Source organism: Cavia porcellus, unplaced genomic scaffold (genome assembly GCF_034190915.1).
Source record: "Cavia porcellus strain 051 isolate PalLab524CR breed Dunkin Hartley unplaced genomic scaffold, mCavPor4.1 scaffold_20, whole genome shotgun sequence".
Lineage (NCBI taxonomy): Eukaryota > Metazoa > Chordata > Mammalia > Rodentia > Caviidae > Cavia > Cavia porcellus.
Genome location: NW_026947503.1, coordinates 55679085 through 55703844, shown reverse-complemented (window position 1 = coordinate 55703844; position 24760 = coordinate 55679085). Strand labels below are relative to the sequence as shown.

Here is a 24760-nt window from a genome sequence, read left to right as displayed (position 1 = left end):
AAATATGCTCCTCCTTTCTCCTCTTTGAGTCTTCAAATACATTACCACCCTCAAAGATGTGCACAAACTAATAATTTGCAAGCATGGAACATGACAAGAAATATTTGTTTCTCTTGAATATTTCAAACATAAAGAATATTTCAAACATTGTTGCCTATGACATACATTTTTGTAACAGCTATACTATAAAGAGGATCTTAAACTCGCTTTCATTTTGAGGGCACCCATAACTTTTCCAATTAGCATACATGTGTTATTGGAAGCTGGCACTTAATTTTTTCCCATTTTGGGCTGCACACTGGGGACATATTAGAAGTTTATTAAAATCGGAAAAAGGGTCTCATAAAGTTAGAGAAATTTTAAAATATCCAGTAGAGCAAGCAAACTGACCAGGACCAGATTTACAGACCTGCAGATACTACCTGGCATGCCCACTGGAGTCCCCAAAGTAGCTGAGAAAGATCTTACAGGTCTTTCCACCTTCCTCTCAAAACACAAAAATTACTTATCATTGGAGAGACTTAGCAGGAGCCCAACCATTTTGCTTCTGTGAACATCAGCCCTGCAGAGGACTCTCCCTCATAATACCAGGGACTGCACCGAGAGGCATATGACAGACATTCAGCATCACGCTCAAATGGCAGCCTGAACTGCTGAAGCCTGTGCCCGAGGGAAATTACGTAGCCTTCATGTTGGTGGCATAACCCCGCCGCAACGACGAGGCACGAGCAAGCTTTGCTCTTAACATGCTCCCATGATGCAGTAGCTGGTGCCCGGGAAACAGTCAAATCAGATGGGAAGGGGAGGGGTTTATAAACCACTTACAGACAAATATTCTGTGCAACTTCTGCAAGAAACACACACACACACCTGAAGAAAAGGAGAGCAAGGAGCAGTTACTCCATCTGGAATTTGCTTTCAGGCAATGACTTTTAGTGGGATTCATTATTCATTGCATAATGAAACATCTGTACCAAAACCAATATTGGACTTGGAGTCAGAAGTTCAGTATTCAAGTCCTGACAAAATCAGTAAGTTGTTAAATGACAGTGACACACAGTGAGTCTCCGCTTTATTTCCTACAGAAAAGGAAGGTGGGCCTCATGAACTCAGTCTTTTTAACTCTTACCTTTGATTCCTTAGCATTCCATTCTAACCTCTGTTTTTCCATTACTGTGCTATTTGCTAATTGGAAAATTTCTTTCTTCTGCCACCCCTCCATTTTTATAAAAGATCGAGTGTGATTCCTTTCATACTATTTACAGATGCCGGGAGGAGCCATCAGGAAGAAGAGAGGTGAGAGAAAAGGGTGTATGGCAGCATTCCAGGGACTGTGATATGCCCAGCCTTGAAAAGCTAGCATGCTATACACATCCTGGACACATGTCAGACCCCTCAGCAGTTCCATGTCTCCAGCTGGCAGGGGTGGGCCAACAGCACCTACGTAATACATCACACCCAAAAGGCAAATGAGTGACACGTCATTCACTTAATTGACCTCCATGTCTCAGGATGCATATTGAACAGAGCATTTTTTATGATGCTTTCATGGAAAATGTAGTTTCTGGGGATAAATAAGACAGTGGTTGAGGTTGGTTGGGTACACAGAAGTTCCATGTGCTGTGCCATGGTTCAGAAAACATTCCCTGGGGTCATATATACAGGACATGCCTGACTTGGTCATATTAAGCATTTCTGCTCTAGTAAAGATGTCTCCTTATTTTTCTCTCTAGAAATAAGTACAGAGGCATTCAAAGCAAAGAGTCAAGGTGGACAAACCACAGAGTCCTACACTGCAGCTCAGTCTTGGATTTAAAATAGCTTCTCCATTGGAAAAATCAGATGTGCTATTTGCTAAATAATTAAAGAATATAAATTATCAACCAGAGAAAAAGTCTGTCCACATTGGGAGTTTAAAAGCTCTTATGTTTTACTGAATACTCTAAATTATATATGAAACTGGAAGAGAAAAATATCACTAGTAATACAAAATATTATAAAATACTCAAATATACAAGTTGTGTGTACTAAAACTGACACAAGCCTTCTCAAATCCATTCTTCCCTTCCAATAAGATGCACAGAGGGCAAGTGAATGGAATCTGTGGAAAGGCTGTGAAAAGGGTAATAAAAGAAAAGTCACTCTGCTAACCCTTCTCCCTTCTCCCAATCCTAACCCCAGCTGGACAGGGTAATACAAACTCTGGCAACTACCTTTGTTTACTTGATAATGCCTGTCACAAGGTTGCTGTAGGGAACAAGCAACATGAAAAACTTCCCAACCTTGCAAAACTATAGAGTCCCAAAACCTACTCTGGATTACTTATCTCAATTTCCTACTTATATTTATATAAACAAACTGCTTTCACATTTAAACTGTTGTTTGGGGTTTTCTGTTATATATAATTATTTAAGCATATAGTTCAACTATACTGTTTTGAGCTGAGAGTTTCTACTTTGTATGAACAAATTTTAACTCAGGGGTGGATAGGGAAAGATACCTCAGGTGATCAATCATTCATGTCAAAGACATTTGGTTAACTTAAAACACTATTTAAGAGTAAACTCTACTTATTTTTGCTAAGTCAATAGAGGAATAAGTTGTTGAGGAAGTTCACTAGCTTTTCATTTCTTAATCTTCTCATTCTATGATGGAGATTATATTAACTACCTCATATATATATATATATACACACACACACACACAGAGGATTAACTAATAATTATCAATCACGATAAAAGTACAAATTTTAAGAAGCAATAAGTTTTAAGAATCATTAAAGTATTAATAGCTGTGCTAGAAGTAATTTCTTTCTTCACTGGAGAAAATTTACATTTGATAAGCACCAAAGGCTCATCACATAATAAGAATAAAACTTAAATGAAGATTAAGTCTTAAGACACTTCATGACATTTTAACCAAAGCATTATGACCAAAGATACTACTGTGGATTGTAGTCTCCTGGAGACAGGCTCAACATAGTTCTGATGAACTGAGAACCTTTATGAAGGTGCTCATGCTAGCGAGATTATTTTAGAGAAGTATTTTTAGTTTCTATGTATTCTAAACTGCTGCCACACCTAAGTCACTTCTCAGTGGTTGCTCAAAAACTCTACCTTACTTGACTCTTTTCACACAGCTCACTAGACAACCTAATGCAAAGTGGATCTTTAGAAATGTTCTAGTTAGTTACTGACTTCCTAGTTAACTTGCTTCGTGCACACCTGCAGCACTTTTTACCTGCCCTGTACCCTACTGGAACTCATGAATACACAGAGTACAACCTGCTGTGAGAGGATGCTTGGATTATCCGACTGTTGTCTGTATGAGACGTCAGAATTTTAAGTCACAGGCCTTTTATTTGTTAGTGCTTTCCCATGTGGAATGCCCCATCTTGCCCTTTTCCCCCACACTTACTCCTCTTCACTTTCCAAGGATCCCTCTGGGCAGAGGCAAACTCTGGTTCTTCCACAGGTCTCTCCTGCGTACCCCCTCTTTCCACCCCCCTTTCTTTGAATAGTCATAGCACTTAGCGCCCATAGTAAAATCCTGACATTTAATGACACTGGGCCACATTCAACATTACATTTTCAGTGCATATGTTCTTTTCCTCAAGTGTACAGTAAGATCCTTAGCAACGGGATTCGAGGCTCATATTTCTTTCGTACCGTCACACTGCTCAGCAGATTGGAATACAGTAAAACACCTAACACATACACATGAATTATGTTGCTTTGGTATATCTCGTGCACTGCAAAGCTAGTCAACAGTCTTTATGATCATTTATTATACAAATGCATCTCTTTAGGGCCTATGCTCCCAGAAAACAGAGGTAAAAACCTTCAGTATTTAAATGAATTCACATAGATGAGATAATTTTCAAAACCATTGATCACTTGAGCCTCCATTACAGGTAGACTAATCCCATGATACTTATGCCTGCCTACTAAAAGTGAGGTATGAATATTTTAAATTGCACTAAGCTAAAATTAATATGCTCTAATTTGTTGAAGTAATTCACAAAACTAGATAGAAATCTTTTAAAACCATTTTAAAATTTGCATAAGAAAATTTGATGCTGCCAAATGTAAGTATAAAAGTTTTCAAGGAGACCTATTGCTCTATGACCTTTTTATACTTCACAGACCAGAGTTCCTGCTAAAAACTGGTATCAGGATCTTAACTTTAATATTTTATACAGACTAGACTGTTATGTAGAAAAAAAGGTAACTTCTTTATATCCAAAACACGACATACTCTATTCTTTATAAATTTAAATATCAAGGTCTTCCTAAAAAAGTGCTGAACACACAACAAATTCTCATGTCTTTCATTTTACCCATAACCTAGGATCAATCTCACATCATTACTTTTTTAATTGTAAAAGGGGAGAATTTTAGGAAAGAATGCCACAGGTTAACTCATAATCTTTCAAAAGGTCTCAGGATTCGGTATGCCATTCTGGTCTGAAACTCATGTGGGTGATATTAAAGGAATCTTTATCGACTTTAATACCAATAATACTAATATTAAAATATATTGTTTATCATGTTATCATGTACCTTAACTATGTGCCAAGTACCTTACAAGGATTCTACATATATTATCTCATTTAATTAATGAGTGAGGCAACTTTACCTACCACCTTTTCCGTAGTGTTCCTAGTTTCACAGATAAGAAAATTTTTGATTGAACATTAAAGTCATCTCCCTAAGCCCACCCAGACATAACTGAGATTTTCCTTGCAGTTTCCGGCCAGTTGCCAAAGGCTCCCCTTTATCCATTATACCCATGTCTTTCCTAGTCCCATTAACCACACAATACTTTTTACCCATTTTAACACTATGAAGTTTTGTTAATTCATTTCTCCTTCAGAAGATTGGTAAGAATTAATTACTACTGAATGATTACATTGATTTTTTTAAGCTAATGGAATTTTTAATGAAAATAATACTAAGGGAGATGATGGGAGAAGGCAAGTCTGAAAATCAGCCATAAAAGCAGCCTGTTAAGATTCACAAGATGGTCACAGATTCCAAGCAATGAACAGTAAAATTAAATCTGCCTGGTAATTTCTTGGGGGTGAGAGGGAGTGGCAGCTGGTGAACATAACTAATACTTCTTTTATAATAAGATTTCCCATAGAGATGGACAGAAGTTTATTTTTTCCAGAAAAAAAAATGCATTGTTCTAATCCTAGCAGAGCAAAGCACCCTTCTTAGCATCCATTTGCTGGGCTTCAATGAAGCATTAAACCTTATATGTCAAAATTCCCACCTTGAAAGACAAGAACACTAACTAGCCTTAATGTTTCATATATCTTGCTTTTGCAGAAAAGACGAGGTGTGTCATTGCTCCTCGCTGTAACAACCCTAACTGCAAAAAACTTTATATCTAGGAGCTTTAAGTAATAACCAACCTGGGCAGAAGCAATTTTTCACTTAAAAAAAAAAAAAGCTGATCAGAATCAGGTTACAAAAACGGGGATCAGATGAGAAAAAAGCTTAGCAAATTTACAAAGAGAAAACTTAACCACTATTCAAGAAAGGATGATGTAATCATCTACTAAGTGGACTAAACTCTACCTTTGGTCCTGACCTAAAGATACAACTGCTTCTTTAAACCATGCTAGCCAGAAAAATATCTCAAATCTAACATACAAGAAAAGGAAGCTGTCATCCTCATTTGCAAGTCTGCTTCTTTCTCACTCCTGGCATCTGTCAACCTGCTGACCTCAGGAATCAGAGACCTGGGACTGGTCCTAGGTCATCAGTTCATTGTGTTGCATGCCTGAAATGAATCAGACACCTACACTTGGATGATTTTACCTCCTAAATGGCTGTTTGGATCACTTCTCCAGACCTATGGTCACTGCACTGGTTTTGGTCTCCTCTTATCTCACTAGCAGAAAACTAAAGAGTTTAAATCAAAAAGGGGTGGCATCACCATTACACAGGCACGGAGAACTAATACACACCCATTCTCTCACAGATTTCTTGTCTCACACCTCTTCCTCTAGCTGGGAGTTGCCCTGCTGACTCTATGCTCTTTCTTACCCTCTTGCTCTTCTATCAGCCTTCTATACCTCCCTGTCTTCACTCAGCTAACTCTTGCTCATCACTAAAGGCATGAGGTGCTCCAAGAAGCCATCTTGGAAACTCGGTGACCCCCTCCCAGTATTTTTATCCTAGCAAATGCTGAGCCCTTATCCCTGTATTCTCAGAACTTACTGGATGTGTTCTTCAGTTTTTCATTGATACATCAAAATGCTTGACATAAGCAACTTAGAAGAAGACAAGTTTAGTTGGCTCATGACCCTCAAGTTTCCAGGATCAAATGGACCCATTGCTTTTATTCCCTGGGGTGTTTACTGGGGTTCTGGGGTGCTGTGAGTTCCTTTTAGAGATTCTGTCCAGTTCTCATTGTACAGAATTGGATAAGAAATATGCAAAAGGTAGTGAGATTTTACATTTATTAAAGGTAGGAAAAGAAATACGCTCTGCAGAGTAAGTGCGGGCTAATTAAATGGAGGAAAAGAAGTAATCTCCACAAAGTAAGACCAGGCTATGGAAAGACAGAAAGCACAGTAGCTACAAGGTCAATGGCTGCCATTTTTCATATCTCCCAATCCTCAGGCTGATATCAGATCTACGCCATCCTATTAAACACCTGCTTATTCTCACACTAGAACAATTGAAGATAGCATTTTCTCACTGTTCCCAAGTGCAGAGCTTGGATACGTGTATCCCAGAGCTTGGTAACTGACAGGTCAGCTGATCCCCCACCCAGTAAGCTGGCCACACCCTAATCTCCTGCCTCAGTGGGTTTGTTGAGGAGGAGTGATACCAAATGGTAATAATAGAAAGCATATGATACATGAAACTGCTCACATCATGGCCAGGAAACAACAAAGAGTGAGGACGGGACAGGGTTTCATAATCCCCTTCAAGTGCATGCCTCCAATGACCTAAAGACCTCCCATCAGCCCCCACCTCTCACAGCTCTCCCACTTCCCAAGAGCACCACCCTGGAGAAAAAGTCTTTAACACATAAGCCTTTGGGGGACATTCAAGATTCAAACTATATCAGTAAGCAAAGAATAGGATCTTGGTGCATATTTATTGGGTCAGTTTGCTGATCAATTCATAGTGGGGTATGGGAAAACCTGCTCTTGAGAGGTGAGCTTGCTGTGGAGTCATATTGGTGCAGCAGAAATGGTGTCACGCTCTTCACATGACACTAAGCTGTTCTTCAGTGCCTAACCCATGTAAGAACATTCATATTCATGTGAATTTGCTGGCTTTAAATGATGGCCACAAGAAGAAAGCTATCACTATTTAGCTGTTAGGCACCAACTTCAGCTGTAGCTGAGAGTGACCACTAATGACAATGAAGGCAGAGAGTGGTTTTTCGCTGTTTTGGTAGGCAATGGGACTAATGAACTGCAAAGGGCAAGCAGTTTGCTTGAGGAAAGACATTAAGAGTAATGGAAAGAGGCTGGAGAGTAGTGAGAACTCTGTTCTTCTGTCATGCTTAATAACCATCACTTTAGACCAAGTGACAAAATAGCAGCAACTCCAGAAGAGGCTCCATTTTGGTCTTCAGAAGATGAAGTGATGCTTAGACATAAAGCAGTTTAGAAGGCTGTCATCTTTCTCCCAATATGAGAGATACTTCAATGAGAAACCAAAAAGAAAGAGCAAATCAATAGGTTAGCACTGAAAATAAAACCTGGAGAAAGAAAGAAAAGCAGTAAGATGGTGGGCAGAGTGTAAAATGAGAGAGAAAAATATTCAGAGGAGAAAAAAGTTCAAATGTTCACCCTTCCAGAAAATTTTAAAACTTTGCCCCTGAAGGTATGATAATAGAGGATATTTCATATAAGATATTAAACCAGTCTATACAGCCATAATACATAGCTTTTTGATAAATAGTATAAAACACTAGTTTAAAAGCAAATACTCTGCATGGGAAATAATGCTGAGTGTAAAAACAATAAGTTGTTGTAGATTTAACAGATTTCTTTTTTTAAAAAAGATTATGAAAGCATTCCCAAGAGTTTGTCAGCCTGATAATGTAATTATGATGGGGAACATTTTTACAAATTAGACTATAAAGTTTAACTTTAAAGGCAATCTGAGTAATAAAAATATACATCTTAAATCATTCATAAGTTAAATGAAAAATGTCTTGATATAACCAAAAATAAAAATCCTAGTGCTTAAATAGTGCTTTTTCTAAAAGTATATTTTTAAAATGATTTTAACAATAATAACATTTTCTTTAGAAAGACTATTTTGCAAGAATAATACATAGGCAAGTTGGTAACTCCTCTTATTTTTATTTTCTGCTTCTGTAACCAGTTCTTGGTCCTCCAGAGACCTACGTATCTGCCCTCAGTTTCAATCTCTCTCACATCAGAAAACCAAGAGCTTTGGGTCTCCAAAATGGGCACAACTCCAAGCAAGCTACTGTGTAAAAAACTGATGTGAAAATGAACATTGCTTAACACAAAGTGAAATCTGTACTTGAAACTTTCTACTGCATATACATTCTACCATTGATTAGGCCTATGAGGATCAAAGTCAGAAAGTTCATCACCCCAGCATCCCTTTCCACATTTTTAGTTAGTCACCAGGGGGAGCTAAGACCACTCTGTGGGGCGGTAGCCTAAGAATTAGATTTTTTTTTTTTTTAAGGAAAAATAGATGTGATAATGAATGTAATTCAAATATGATCTACAGCCACTACAAGGCAAATATATCACATATACAAAAACTCAGATATGTCATTTTGTTGTTAAAGAAGTTCAAACAGAAGAAAGACTAGAAAGCCATTGAGTAATAGAATAGGTCTGTGTTTAATAGAGGACATATGGAAACCCAGTCGTTGATGGTTGACTTTGGTCCTATTAAAGTCTTATTCATCATCCTGATTTTGCACATTTGCCCATTTGTTTTACTGGTCCTGTTATTTTCTTATTTTGAAGTACTCCTGTGATTCTGCATTCTCACAGCGAATCATTTGCTCAAAAATTTCTCATGTAATTACATTATAATCATATTGAAACAAATGTTTCTTTAGCCTTTTGCCTTCAAATATTCCCTTCTGTTCTAAATATATTTTTTAGCACTTTTAATGTGTGTTCAAAGAATCCTACCCAATAATCTACTTAAATTCATCCTACCATTCACCCAGGAGACACAATCCCTTTAAACTTTGAGAAGCTCCAGTTGGAACAAAGAGGGGGAAAGGGTTCAGAGTTTGTGGAATAATCACCTCTAATCGATCAATTTCCCCTGAAGGTAAAGCAGAAAGAAAGGAGGAGTGAGGAGTTCCAGTCCAATTCCTTGAAGTTTAAAGGAACGAAGCCCTGAGGCACAGTGTAGAAAGATTCCTGCCTTCCCCTCCCAAGACCTATTAAGAGGTCACAGATCTCCGTGACACTGCTGCCATTCCCTAAAGACAAGATCCCCAGCCAGCAGCTTAGCACAAAGAGAAGGGTGTGGAAAAAGTCTACTTTTAATAGCTTCTTAAGCAACCCTCTACCTCAAAAAGGACGCAGATGTCGGTCACAAGCATTTAAGAAGCATAATGTTTTAAAGCGCAGTGAGGCAAAAATGTAAAAATTCAGCACCCTGAGTTTTATCATGTAGAATTTCACATCTGAGAACAGGCTGACACTGGAAGAACCTTTAGGGGCACAACTGTAGCCAAATAGCTCAACACTGCCCTACCCACTGGGTGGCCAGAATGGCTGCTGAAGGCCTAGGAAATAGGGGGTCTCTTTGAATCCATCTCCTCCACAAATGAGCCCCCACTGTTTCCACATCCCAAATACAGCTCTTCACGTGTAATTTTTACACTCCTCCACGGGGACAAACTGACAGCTTTAATTACCATCAATGACCATCAAGGGCACTGTAGAAATTCTTGAAGAAATTCTCCCCTGGCTTTGTGTTTTTGACATTTTATTTACAATTTTTGGCAAATGAATCCTGAAACCACACAATTAGATCATTAGATATTCATTATCAATTATACAAGTGAGGCCAAACCATTTATCTAAAACCGCTGTGGCTCTGCAGACCTCCAAAGGTAATATTTTCTTACACACAGATATTAATGTTAATTTTCTTCTTGAATTGTATACTCTTTAAAACACAATTTAGAAAACTCAAATCAAAGGACATGTGATTTCTAAGCATAGTTGTAACTAGTAAGTGATATTCTCCACTTAGATTTTCCTTGTAAAAAAAAAATAAAGTGAAGACACCTATTTGTTTTCTATTTCAGATTTCTTCCTTCAGGATGGGACACCAAAAATATAAAGAAATATTTCTTTTAGTAACCCTTTCGGCATTTACACCATTTAATTATAATTAATAAATGTAACAGCTCATCACTCAGAGTGGCAAAATGTAATTCATTAGTATACCCCTCTCAGAAATCCCAATTATATTACCCAGAAGTGTTCAAAGAGCTTTGAGAAAATAATAGGCCTAAAAATAACTTGTATATCCATGTTTCGGTCCAAACTTTCACAAACAAATACATCAAACACAGATTGGCAGGCGAGGCACTAATAGTTTCAAATTCTGCTACAGTGAAAGTCAATGTGGAAATCATAAAGCTTCGTAGCTTTATGAAGGACTGAAAAGTTGAACTGACCCTTTCTCCCAAGCTGGAAAAAAGGAGCTCACTGGGCAGAGAACTCAGAAGTGAAAACCATCTTGGGGTGACTCCTCTCTCTTTGGAAATGCGGAGGAGAATTTAGTCATAGTCCTGAGAGAGGAAGAAAATGACACACTCAGCCCCACCACCTCCAGGCCTGGGAGTGGCAGAGATGTGGTGAGCCACTTTCGCGTCATGAAGTAAGCACCAGACAAGAACAGTCGCCTCTGCAATACAGGGTAGAGAGGATATTCAGAATATTTCGCAGCCAGTTAGAAAGGACACTGATCGTAAATGGCCATCTGAGTACAAATAAGCCGCACCTGAGAACAGGAAAAATAATACCTCAGTTGGCCTATGACCTGTTTTTTCCAATCCTGTGTACCTCGCTGGGAAGCAGTTTAGCTTATGCGGTGAAATGGACTTATAGACCATTTTGTTTGGTTTTAACTAATTTGACTACTGACTTTAAAAGTTTTTTGCAAGAAAATTGCAATATGTGGAGAATCAAGCACAAGAAATCTGTCAAAAAAATGGCAACCTGGCCCGTTCCTAATAAAATGCTTTTTCTCAGCCATCGTATTGAAAGAGGAAAAAAGTAATTCAAGCAAAGCTGGCCAAAAATGGGGCCCAAACAAAATGAAGAGGATCATGAAAACCTGAAATACGGGCTTATATCCATCAGTGATAACAATAAATCTCATGGACAAATAAATTACATATGTTCTTTCTTTGCTAGTTTGCAAGGTATCTTTTTCGTTCTAACAGTCACGAAAGTGAAGAATCTACAAAAGCCATGAAAATATATTTTGAGGTTTTAGGGAGATAAGGAAAATAAAGTAGGCTAAAAAGCAGAAACACCTTGGGGAGGACAAAAACAATTCATCAAAATGAAGGGAGGTGGTAAAATGAAACTTACAGAATCTTTTAATTCCTATAAAGATGGGTATTTAACATATTAATGAGTAACAACAAAATAAGGGCAATAAATCAGTGCTGAAATGTGTAAGTGAAACATATAAGGCCTTAGGCCTAATTGGAACTAAAAATTTTAAGTATCATTTATTTCATGTAATTTATGTGATTATGATTTATAAGGAAAACATCACAATAAAGTTTCAAAAAAGTTTTAAAATGTTCTAAGAACAGTGTTAATGGGCTTCTTATAAAATCATACTTCCCGTTTAAAGATGCATCTCCTCTATTTCCAGTGCCCACAGAATGAGCTCCCAGTGGGACCAGTTCATCTTTAATTTATCAGAAGCATAAAAAAATGTTTGATCCCTCATAATAATAATCATAATATTCCAGATGTCTAAAAGTTCTCCATTCACAAAATTATGTGAAGTTTCCAGGAAGTCCCTTAACTTCCTAAATAATATTAAATGAACACACTACTTTACACTGATGTACAGCATACACTCATCAATTTAAGTCACTCTGCTCCAAAAATGTGAACCCATACAGAAATATTTGTGAAGAAGCCACACTTTGGGGTAGAGCCTTATAAGTCTGATCTGTAAACATGTGCCCCAAAACTACAGCAGGCTTCCTGCCACACAGATTTCTACTTATTCAACATCAATAATATGGCGGACAGTGGGTTAAGATCTAATACAATACCATTTAGGTTTTTTTCTGCATTTATGCCCAAGCAATTCACATTAATGATGTGGAAGAACACTTAACAGACAATTCAAGTTTGCAAATTAGCAAGAGAAAAGATAAAAATGACTCTGAACAACAAGCATACTGTATTACCAAATGCACTTTACACATTTATCCTGTTAAGTGTAGCTTAGTTTTGATGATTTACAATGCTAGCTCTTACTCAGTTTTGTAAGCATAATAAAGTCTCCATAATCTCAGCCTTCCCATAGCACCCTGCTATTAAATCTTTGTTGAGAAGTGTGATGAGACCCCTCTGGCTTCCAGCCCTCCCCTCCTCCTGAGGGAATTGGCAAGAAATGATAGGGTGTGTGGATTAGTAAAATGAGAGGTTCTCTGTGCTTTTCCTTCTTTAAATATATATTTTGATAATCTGTCTTCTGCATCAGAGAGTCCCAACAGCACTACAGTGTGGATTTCCCTCCCTTCTCAGCCTCCAGGAAAAAGGCAGCAGGGCTGGGGCAAAGCAGGTGGTTTCCATCTACAGCTACAACTGAAGAGAGAGATTTATGTTTTCCTTCACCTTTCCCCCTATTCCTTCAAGCAAAAATGATACAAAATTTACTTATACACACTGGATTGTAAGCTAAAGGCAAACTGCGCCATGAGATGAAGAAGAGAAAAATCATCTGCGTGAGCATAACCCTATCACTTGCTGTCTTTAAGCATGGATTTGTCCTTTTCTAGATCAAGAATGATTGTTCAGAATTGAACATTCCAGACATACGCCTCAGAGACAGACCACATGCGGTGTAAGTGACATGCTCCATTCCTGCATCCTGTGCTGGACCCTCTGTCAAAGGTCCAGGCATCTTGATGGCTACTCATGATAAAACCTGCTGTGTACATGATGCTCAAGCTGACTTCAAGTCTGGAACTAGAACTGATTATCTGATTCCATGTTTGATGTTTTTCTCCAAAGGCTTGGTTTGGTCTTGGTTTGGGCTCATTCGGCAAGCCAGGATTTCAAGCTCTTTCATACAGAATCAACCAGTTTTCAGTGAAGCACAATTTCCAATGAATGTTCAACACTCTTGACAAGATTAGTTACTGAAGGAATGGATGTAAAGTTACCTAGAAAGCCCTCAGTTTGGGAAAAGGAAGAATCCAAGGAAGAGTTGTCATGACTGTCACAGTAGAACCACCCTGAGTAACCTCTCCCATCCCATCAATGTCTGTGTTAGACTGCTTTCCATTGCTGTGACAAAATACCTGAGAAAGACAACTGAAAGGAGAAAAGATTTATTTTGGCTAACAGTTTCAGATGTTTCAGTCCATAGACATTTACTTCAGTTGTTTCTGATGAGGCAGAAACCACAGCAGGGAGGAGACAGCAGAGCAAAGCTGCTCAACTCATGGTGGCCAGGAAGAAAAGACAGAGAGAGAGACCTAGAGAAGAAGGAGCTATGGACAAGATACAGTCCCCAAGGTGCCAGCTGCATAACCCACTCCCTTCAACTAGGTTCCACCTCCTAATAGCTTATTTCATATCAGCTCATATCAGTGGATTTATCCATCCATGAGGTTTGTACTCTCATGATCTGATCACATCCAAAAATCCCATCCACTGTTCTTTAAGGGACATTTCAGATCCAAACCATAACAACATCAGACCATAAATTACCTACTCCTGTTATTTTGCAAAGCAACCAGTCATAAGGCTTCTGGCTGTTCTAACTCGACTCTGTAACTAACTTGTCAGCGCACTACTCAGAATTCTTCATACAAATTATTTATTGAAAAGTCTTCAGGCTGTGGTCTAGCCAGGTAGGGTCAAACATATAAAACACAAGATTAATAGACAAGAAGCCACATGGATCAAAAACACTAAAAAAGCTGTTAAGACACTGATGAAATACAGGTGAAAGTTGGTGTGGACAAGAAAAGTAGCAGACTTAGAGAAAGGACAACAAACAGGTGTAAATTAGTAAAGACACATTGAAGTTGCATGAAGTTAAATGACAAAAAGAATGAAACAGAACAATGAAAGATAAAGACAGTAAATCTGAGAGGAGGATAAAAAAGGAAACAAATAACTTCCTTTTTAGTTTTTGGGTTTTTTTTTTTTTTTTTTTTCAAAATATAGCATTTTCCAGCCAGTATGGCTGGCTGACAATGCTCTATTTTGCAGTATAGGAGGGCAGCCCCAAAGAGTGAAGTCAGGCAGCAGGAGGAAAAGCCTGGGGCTGCTGCCCCAATTTACACTCAAAGGCTGGCATCAAGGAAGAGGACATCGGTATTCCTTTTTTCTTTTTTTTAATCTTTTTTGAAACAGGGTTTCATCACGCAGTTCAGGTTGGCCTTGAACTCACTTTGTAGCCCAGATTGGCCTCAAACTCAGTGATCCCCTATCTCAGCCTCCCGAGTACTGGGCACTACCATGTCCAGGGATGGTACTCTTTTAATTACAATGCTTTCAAGTATCTCGAAGCTTTTCCAGATCACACTGGAGGGCACTTTCAACCAACTCAAATTTTAACTTCAACACCTTCAACAAATGGGAATGATCCCCAATATGGCTTCTCCTTCTCTGTATTTATCACTAGGCTTCCACTTCTGCTTTGCCTCCTGAAACTACCCCCCTACCAGTATCACCCTGAACAACAATAAACAGGAACAATGCCCATCAGACTTACTCTTTCCTGACAGGTGTTTCAGTAAATTGCAAATAAGCTTTTGTTTTTCTACCTTTGTCAAAATGTTGTGGTCCGTAAGCAGCAGGCAGATGCCCTGCTTTTAGAAAGCTTCAAATCAAAGTAAACCAAATATTTTATTAAGTCTTTAAAAAAAAAAAAGAAAGCAATATTTAACCCATTATCTTTACCATGGCATGTACTGAAAAATCCAGCATTTTCTGCACAAATGTGATTAAAATTGTATCAGACAGAAATAATAGCTTGTGTCTATTCTATTTCATAGAGCTGCATGTACGGATCACTAAAAGGCAGAAACTCCATGAATGGTAAGCACCCCTACGTGGAATCAGAAGTTTGTTTTTAAAAATATTTTCATTTTCAAGTAAACTTAGGGTGGGGGTTACAGCTCAGTGGGCGACCACTTGCCTAGCATGCGTGAGTCCCTGGGTTCAATTCCCTGCGCGCATAAATAAGTAAATAAAGTAAGTAAATTAAGTGACTCCAGGCCTGACATACAACTCACTCCTGCCTTACCTAAGTTTTCTTGCTTAGTATACGCTGGGCAGGTCATTCAGGTTCTCTCTCTCAAGTTTCTTTAGCTTTACATTCATGTGAATTCTGACTCCACGTGAGTGTAGTTTACTTTAAAGCACGAGCAATCCCATTTAAAATACTCTTATGAATTATTTATATGTAATAGGATTTTCCTAAAATTATTCCGAGAAAAATAGGTGTTAAATGAAGTCAATTAAATATATTTGAGTCAGAAAATATAAATAAGTCAACAAAAGGTACCAATACACATCCCACAGAATTACAACATGAGAAAGACACCAGATGTTAGCAAGGCTGCTCAATGACTAAACTCTGCTACCTTCCTGGTGGGGATATAAGATGGTACAACCATTCTAGAATCAAGCGCAGAAGATTCTCAGGCATACAAACCATCAATGGTATCCCCATACCATCGATGACCCAGCAATTGTACTGCTATGTTATCATCCTAAGATAATTAAGTCATATATTCACATACAAATTCTAACAAGAAGATGCATTACAATTTCATCACAACTTTCAACTAGCCAAAAACTAAAAATAACCAAAATGCCCAAAACTAAGAGAATGGAAAACGCATTCTGTCACAGTCACACAATAGTGGTAGTGTTCTTATATGCCAGATATTACTCAGCAATAAAAAGAAACACATTGCTTATATACAGGATAACACAAATGACTCTCATTGGAATGCTGAACAAAAGAAGTGGACACACCCAAAAGAGTGCATAGTGTGTGATTCCATTTCCAACGGGCAAAACAAATCAGTGGTTCAAGAACTGAGAAACTTCCAAGGGGGATAGTGTCTCAGAAAGGGATACAAGGGGACTTCCAGGATGCAAGAAATCATCTCTGAAAAGCAATGGGTCACATGGAAGTGTGTTTTTACCAAAAGTCACCACATTGTGTACTTAAGGTTTATGAATTTTACTTTTAGGTAAATGTTGCATTAAAATTACAGTACTGGTAATTCTAAACAACATTAAACTCCAGTTAGTTAGTTTGCTTATCATCGTAGTATGAGTATGCAATTGTGAAACTGATGTGTATTCTGGTCTTCAGCAAATGAGTAAATACATAGAGGGTGGTGGCAGTTAGATTCCTGTGTATCAAAGAAGAAAGGTGAGGCTAATCTGATTCTCTTCATCACAGTACTTTCTAACCGCACCAACTAAAGCTGCCTATGCTTCTCAAAAAAAAGAAGGGGAGAACAATACAGAAAGGGGACCAACAAAGAAAAGGAAAAGACTAGGATGTATCTGAGATATATTGAATTGAAGATATCCATATGAGCACACAGTATTAGACAGTGAAAGAAAAATATGCATACATGTGCATATACTTTAGCATGCATGAATTTTATGAACTATGTCATGTATATGTTTTACATATATTAAATGTGCACACATTTTTGCATCTTTTGAAGGGCCTACAAATGATGGTACATTTGTAGCAATGAACAAGCATAATACTCGTATTTTGGCTTCTAAGTCCCTTGTCCTCTAAAATGGATCAGGAATCCAAAACGGGGGGATAAGAAGGGAGAGAAAGGGACAAACTGGAAGGAAGATTGGTTGACTATAGAACTGGAACAAAAAAAGAACAGGATGACCTTAAGCATCTATTTATCCACAGAAACTAAGTAAGTCCTTAAATAACTATGGAGACATATTAATCAAAGACAGAACATAGTTTGACAGTACTTCCATTGGCTAAATCAAAGGCAGTAAAAGCATCAAAATGTTAATAATGAACTATGACCCACTGAATAAAAATCCTAAAGTCCACTGTGATATGAATAAAAGAAAAAATGACTAAGAAAGGAAACTGCAGTAGGCTAACTAGTAACAAGCAAGTACAGTTACAATGGACACCCAAACAGTAGGTAAAAGTTGTATGGAATTGCGGATATTTACATAGTATCAAAGTATCCTCCCATAAACTACTTAAGCTATCCCAAGAGCAAGGAGTAAATTCACACTAGAGAAAGTTGTCAGGCAGCACCTTCAACAAGTCTTCACTGTTCACAGCATTGGGACAAATTAACATCAGGCATTTCATGATGAACTGAGAAGAGCAGAAAATCACCCTGGTGTCCCGGCCAGAAGTGCATCACCTAAACGTAATCATTTAGGTAGAAACACCAGGCAAACCCAACTGATGATGGACATTCTATAAACTACTGCAGCTTCTCTACAAAAATGGTTGAGAAACAAAAAAATTTTTTTTTAATTTTTAAAAAGCCTTAAATGATAAAGAAGTCAAAATAAACATGAAAATAAAGCGTTATACATGACTCTGAACCATGAATGAAAGGGAAAAAGATAGCTAAGGAGTAATTACTGGGCCATGCATGAGTTGACATGCGGAAATCCAGATACCAACCCTCTCCCGTGAGTTGGTACCATTCGTGAATTGTGGAAGAGGTGAACAAGAAGTCAAGAAGAAGCTAAGACCTCCTGTGAATTGGCACCACGCATGGGCCAACTGGGGGACAGCCAGATGCCAGCCCTTTTCAGTGTGCAAAGCAGAGAGACAAGAAGAGCCAATGCCCCCTACTCCCAAAACAGGCTGATCCAGAGAAACACAGGCGGTGACGATAGCTATTGAAGTAGAATACAACTTCATGCTTGTAGTGTTTGGTGTTTCACTAACTTTGCAGACTTAAAGGCAGCAGTCTGATTATTTATTCAGAGGGTAACAATATGCATGTAGCATATATGGGGGATGCCACCTTCTAAATGTAGTGCCCATTATTAATTCACTACTGCTTATTTCAAAATCCTATACCATTCTCATTGTTCTGTTTGGCTGGGTTTCACTCTGTTTTATCTTGTTTATATCTGATGGCATGGGCAGCTATTTCAAAGATAACAAGATATATTACAGTAACCATTTTGGATTTACTATTGTCTTGTTTTGAAGTCTCATTGCATTCATTGTTTTGTTTTTATTGGTTCTGTTCTGTTTTGTTAAATTTTACTATGTCTGAAGGAATGGACAGCTATTTTGAACAAGAGGCATGATATAACCATTGTTGATTTCCTATTATCTTGTTTTGAAATCCTGTGTCATTTACATTGTCTTGTTTTGATTGGCTTTATTCTGTTTTATTTTACTTGGTTTTATTCTTTCTAAAATAAAATGTTAAAAAGAAAGTAATTATTGGAATAATTGTTGAAATTTAAATATGGATTGTGTATCAGACAGTAGATAGCATCTATTGATGTTAGATACTGTCTTGGTTTTGGTAAATATGCTTGGCTATGTAGGAGAAAGTATTTGTTCATAGGAAATATATAAAATATATTTATAGGATGTGATTCCTTAAACCCTCTCTCAAATGACTAAGAAAGAAATGGTAAAAGGGAAAGAGGAAAAGAGGGAGAGGAAGGAAAAAAGAAAGAGGGGAAGAGACAATATGAATGATAAAAATAAGCAAGACAAAATGTAAGCAGTTAATGAAGCAGATAAATAGTATATGAGAATTTATTGTATTATTTTTATATTTCTCTAAGCCTGAAATTGTATCTAAATAAAAATTACTCCCAAAATCCATATTAAAATACAGAAAATATGTACAATCTATACATCTCATTCCAAAAAAATGCTACAGTTTCCCAAATGAAAGATTCTACAGCCTCATGGACATGTTTAGTGTGAGCCCTTTTTGAAGACAGGATCCCTGCAATACACTTTAATAATGAAACCTATTCAACTGGAATTAATCCAGAACTTCCACAATATTCAGCTTTGGAAATCTTACAATATAGAACATTCATTAAAATCTAATGAAAACATACATATTCTATGGAATGTAGTGAGGGAACCATTTGTCTAAAAGATGTTATTTTCTGTATACAGCAAATTTTTAAAAGATCTGTACTAGGAAAAAGAAAGAGAGGAAGACAGAAAGATACACATTCACAACAAAAGCAGTGTCTGTTTAAAAGGGCAAGAGGAAAAATGGCACATTTCTTAAAAAAGATATCTATCGAACAGAGCCCAGCCAGGTTCATAGAGAACATTCTTGCGGATACCTGGTTGTCACTCATACCCCTGGGGACAGGTTTCAGGACCTTCAGAGGATACTGTGATTCACAAATATTTAACTTCCCTATACAACCTAATGGTATCTGCATATGATCTATCTGTATCCTTCAAATCATCTCTATTTCTTATGAAACCTAACACAATATAAATGTTATGTCAACACCTTTTGCACTGTATTGATTAGGAAATAGGGAGAAAAATTTTAGAAGTCTGCACCTGCTCAGTACAGATGCTTTCCTTTGATCCACACTTGGTTGAATACACACACGAAGACTCTATGACTGTGAAAAATGACTATACTGTTAAAGATGTCCTAGAACCTGAGTTTACTCAGTCATTACATGGGGCATGCGATGCTTTGTGTGATTTCAAATCTGATTCTTTCAGTGAGCTGGGTAACAGAAGAGCTTTGCCAGCCTTTATGGATATCTGTGACAGACAGACATTGCGCCAGGCTCAGAGACACAAAGATGAACAAGATGCAACTCCTGCCATCCAGACACTCACATGCCAAATGAGGGAGGCAGAAAAGTGAGGATGGAAGTATTCAGGAATAAGTATCAGGGGCTGTGGATTAAGCCCAGGGATAGCTGAGTGCATCTGGGCATGCTATAAACTCTCACTTCAGCATCCAGTGTGGAGATGATAGATAGATAGAGAGACAGATAGACAAATTAGGTAGATAAATAGATAAGGAGGGAGAAAGGCAAGAAAGGGAGGGAGGGAGACAGAATTTTACTTCAGGGAAACATAAAAGGGCAGGTGACTCAAGCAAGAGGGACAAGGAAGTCTCCTTGAGACAATATTTAAGTTAAAATAATACATGCTAAATTAGGGGGGGAAGTATTGAAAAGAATTTTTTACTCTATTTTCATTATCCAAATTACTCTGTGCTTTCATTGCTGTACAATGGAAGAAAGGAAGGAAGGAAGCAAGAGAAGGAGAGAGACGAGGGAGGAAGATGAAAGAAGAAAAAGATACGATACTCATTAAGTACTAAGTTTAGGTGCCGTTAAAAGTCTAAGAGGGCGTAAACAGTGATGTTGCCCCCAAAATAACCACCTTAGAATTCTTGCAAAGGCACCACTAGACACACCTAGGATTTCAAATGCGGGAGGAGGATAACTGGAAGAGAAAAACACATGAAGAAACACACCGAAACAAGCCAGGAGTCGAACAGTATGAGAAGCCAAGAAGTGATAAGTATTGTTTACCTGTCAGCTGACATTGATTAATCTTGTGTTCTGTGATATCGCTCAGTGATTCAAACACCTGCAGGCAGCTGTCACAGCTGTGCGCGGCTTCGTCTTCCAACTCCTCCCCGTCTTCCGGCCTCTTCTTACAATCTATTGCCTCTCCATCTTCAGTCTTGTCTTCAAGTTTACAGTTGGGGTCTGAAAGGAAATCAGGACGGTAAGTATGGTGCTTAAAGACAGGTTCCTTTACAGCAACATTTAATCTTCTTGCTAACCAAAAACAGAAACATCATCTTCCTTGAAGCGACAATAGCAAGGCCTCCTTGTGGATTTTATTACAGAACATCGGAAGCCTGTCTTCCCTAAAATTTGTCAGGTTTTGATTATTATTAAGTCTTTCCTTTCCCTCACTCTATAAGGCCTTTTTCTATCTCTCCCTTCAAATAATTTGTCCACCCTTAAGAATAACTTTGACATTTCTTGGTTTTTTAGTTTTTGCTTAAAAAGGAGAGATAAATCATTTTTAAAATTAAATGGTCTCCAAAGCAAAGGAAAAAAAATTCACTATGCTTAAGAATGAACTTCTTTTCTGCTAACTACACTCTTCAATGGGAAATTACTACAATTAAACAAAAACCTAGAGTAAGCTAAGCTAATTACCATAGGCACAAAATTGACCTTTCCTTACAAACTGGTCAAAACACACAGTTACTCCATTATTTGCTAAACAGCAATAGCAAAACAAGTTCTACCACCCAGTAAAACAGTCTTACAAGCACAAACTCAAGAGTGAATGCCTTCTGTTTTCAAAATTATCCAAGCAAATAAGAAAGAAAAAATATATTAGGAACAATTTTAAATCATAATCAAGTCAACGGCTTGAACTGGCATCATTAATGCTGAAAAGCTAATAATTGTGAAAACTGTAAATAGTTCCACTTTGACACTAAGAATGATTTATGAACAACAGGAAAAATAAAAGAGTAAAGCACATATAAAACTTTGACTTACAGCCCAATAAATACTTTTGGATTATTTAAGCTGTTCTTTGACTCTCCTTAGAGATGTATCCCTAAAACCCTGGTATCTTTGCCCTTCTGGCAGAAAAGTACAATGGGGAGCTGAGTTGGGGGTGGGGAAGAGGGAGAGAATTTGCTTCTTTCGATGAAACTAGAATTATCTAATTGATGACTTAATTTGTGGGATATCAATTTCTAATAGTTCCCTGAAATCTGAAATAAATTATGTTTCACATCAAACGAGAGATTTAAGACATTGACTCATCAATGAAATATTGACAAGAATAGTTATCAAGACACCTAAAAAACATGTGGTATATCATCTATACTCACATCTTCAATATGACTGTATTAATTTTAATATGGCTATGTGGGGTGACTTAAAAATACAAATATTTGACATCTTAAATGCTTCATTAACTATTTGAACTGTCACAGCTGACAATCCACACAATCACAATTATCCAAATACTTCTTAGAAAATTGCACAATGCTACCGCCTCACCATCCTGCTGTCAGAAAGTCCTTCCTGCTACACTTCCTGGCACCCTGTGACTTATTTCTAGAAATCCTACTTCTACAAGTCCCTGCTAAAGCCCTTTTCATCTGACAGTTGTTCCAAAGCCTTTCTTTGCATTTACAATAGACATAGCTATGAAATGATTCAGATACGCCTAAATCCACTTACATTCCAAACTATCAAATAATCTCTCAAGTTCATGAAAAAAAGGCAAAATTCCCATCTCAAAGAACAAGGCGTTGTTTGGTGTTTTTTAAAGAATACAGTATTTAAGTAAATTGGTAATACAGGTTGATTTACCATCTGGAAAATTATTAGCTCAAAACTCTACCCAGTGCCCATTTCCATATATTGGGATTTAGAAGGCTCATTCCCAGGATTAGAGTACTTACAGGACCTTTCTCATTTGTCTTGTACTTTGCCCAGCACAATGCCAACACCAGGTGAGTGTTCAGTAAATAGCATTTAAAGATGGTAAGAAGGAAGGGGGGGAAATGATAGTGTCTAAAACAGTGTGCTTTATTGGTATGTTTTTTGATAAACAGGAACAGACTAGTGACTTCCAAATTAAAAAGCATTTGCATGTCTACAGTTTCCCAAACTGCCACTATGTGACCCACCACACTTGAGCTTTTTGCTTTCAAATGCTTTGTCTAGAGCCACAGACACAACAGAAGGGTAATGGTCTGAAGATCTCCCAAAACTAAACCCAAGTGGTGAAACTCTGCCAACTAGAAAGCAACTAAAGACAATGGACAACTGTCCCAATGATGACACAGTGACCCCCATGCCCCTGCCTGAATATTTGTGGGGAGGGAGCACAGACACACTGAATATTCTTAGTTGTTTAGCATGAGTTTCCAGTTTCTCAGAAAACTGACAGCACTCAGGGAAATGTGGATGTTAGGTCTGAATTTTAATATGATTATTTAAATGCTTCGCAGCAAGTTTGCAGACCTGTTTGTTTTTAAATAAGGGGACGCTCAGAATACTCTAGGTAGTTTGCAGAGAAAAATGATAAAAACTCACTTCCTTATTATTCAAGCATATGAGCACTTTACCCAAACCCAATATCAAAAATACCAAACAAATAAGAACGTCTAATATTTTTGCTCTCAAAAGCTAAAGAATGACCCTAGCCCATGCTTCTGACACTATGGCTAGTTATTAGAATGAGAGTCGTTTGAAGACTAATAAAAATGTTTTTGCTTCCACTTCTGCATTTACAGATAGAACCCTTCAGGGACCGAAGTCAGTCAAGCTTATTCACTTCTGCTGCAACTTTAGGATGCATGCTCCAGCCAACTGGCGAATTTGTTTTTAGGTCAACACTTAAGCGAGACCCTCTGGGAGGTGGGTTCGATTATAGCCTATGATGCCTTAGTGTAATGAGTACTAGAATCCCAGTCTCTCTCCCTGCAAGATTTTTCCAACCTCCACTTTCAAGAGAAATTCTTTCTTATCCATTCAAAAGATGTGTTTATTTGTGGTAGGGGTTTCCATTCCTAATGCTAGTTGATGCAAGAAGATTCTAGAAAGCTTCCATTGTCAACCATTTCTTCCCCACAGGTGGCTACACTTCAGTAATTGCACATGGCCTTAGTGATGTAGTTTTTATAAAGTCCTTTGAGAGCCAATCATAAAAAATAATTGTATTACTCTGCTAGCCATTCAAACCTCTGACTTCAACCTAACGGGTTATAAACACAAGGCCCATGCCTGAGAGCACCAACCTGCTCCCCCACGACTACAAGAGAGACAATTATTCTCCCAACCACATTGTTGGCTATAAACCCACTCCATGGGCAGTATTTTAAAACATCCCCGTTCCCCCTACAGTACAGCTGCAAATCACAGCAGAGCTACAGACAGGACACCACTCACTGTCCCCTTCCTAAACAATGTCACCTAACCAAGTTGCATTCACCACAAGGGATTTCACCTCTTCAGCACACTTCCCAGCTCATCCCTTTGTACTGTAGACACAGGGTGTACAGTGTCCTGACCTGAATAAAAGGCTGGATTTTAGAATACAGACACAACTATGATCACCACAATAAGCAGCAGAATTCTGTTTCCAATTTTGTTAACAGTACCTATTTTTAAAAGGCATGATTTTCTCCTTATTCTATTCTCTGGCAGGTAGTTCTTTTCTTCTTCTCATTCTCCTCTTCATAAGGATTATTATTGCTTTAACTTGGTTTAATAAAATTACAACTTTGGGGAAAATGAAAAATTGCACTGGTTTAAAAGTGTTGGAGGCAATAAACTCATGGACTTCAATTAATTTCAAGTGTGGGATCAGTTTAAGGCCAACCTGCAGAAATTCTATTCTGTCCATGTAAAAATGAGGTTTCACCACATTTACTTTTTATAACCTATATAAAAGTCAGGTAAAAGTAATGAATATCTAAAAGCCATCTCAGTGGACTGGCGAAG

The 24760-nt window shown here is 37.8% G+C and overlaps 1 protein-coding gene across 3 annotated transcripts in view; it reads right to left on the bottom strand.

The window, feature by feature from the left end:
• Znf521 (zinc finger protein 521) overlaps positions 1 to 24760 on the bottom strand; it is a 269597-nt gene that overhangs the window by 218680 nt on the left and 26157 nt on the right. For all 3 annotated transcript variants that reach the window (XM_063231828.1, XM_063231826.1, XM_063231827.1), the window contains one exon: positions 20801 to 20980. Coding sequence is in view for 2 of the 3 variants with exons in the window: in XM_063231826.1 (XP_063087896.1) it covers positions 20801 to 20980 (180 nt within the window). In the remaining variant the exon portion in view is untranslated. The remainder of the gene's footprint in view (positions 1 to 20800; positions 20981 to 24760) is intronic.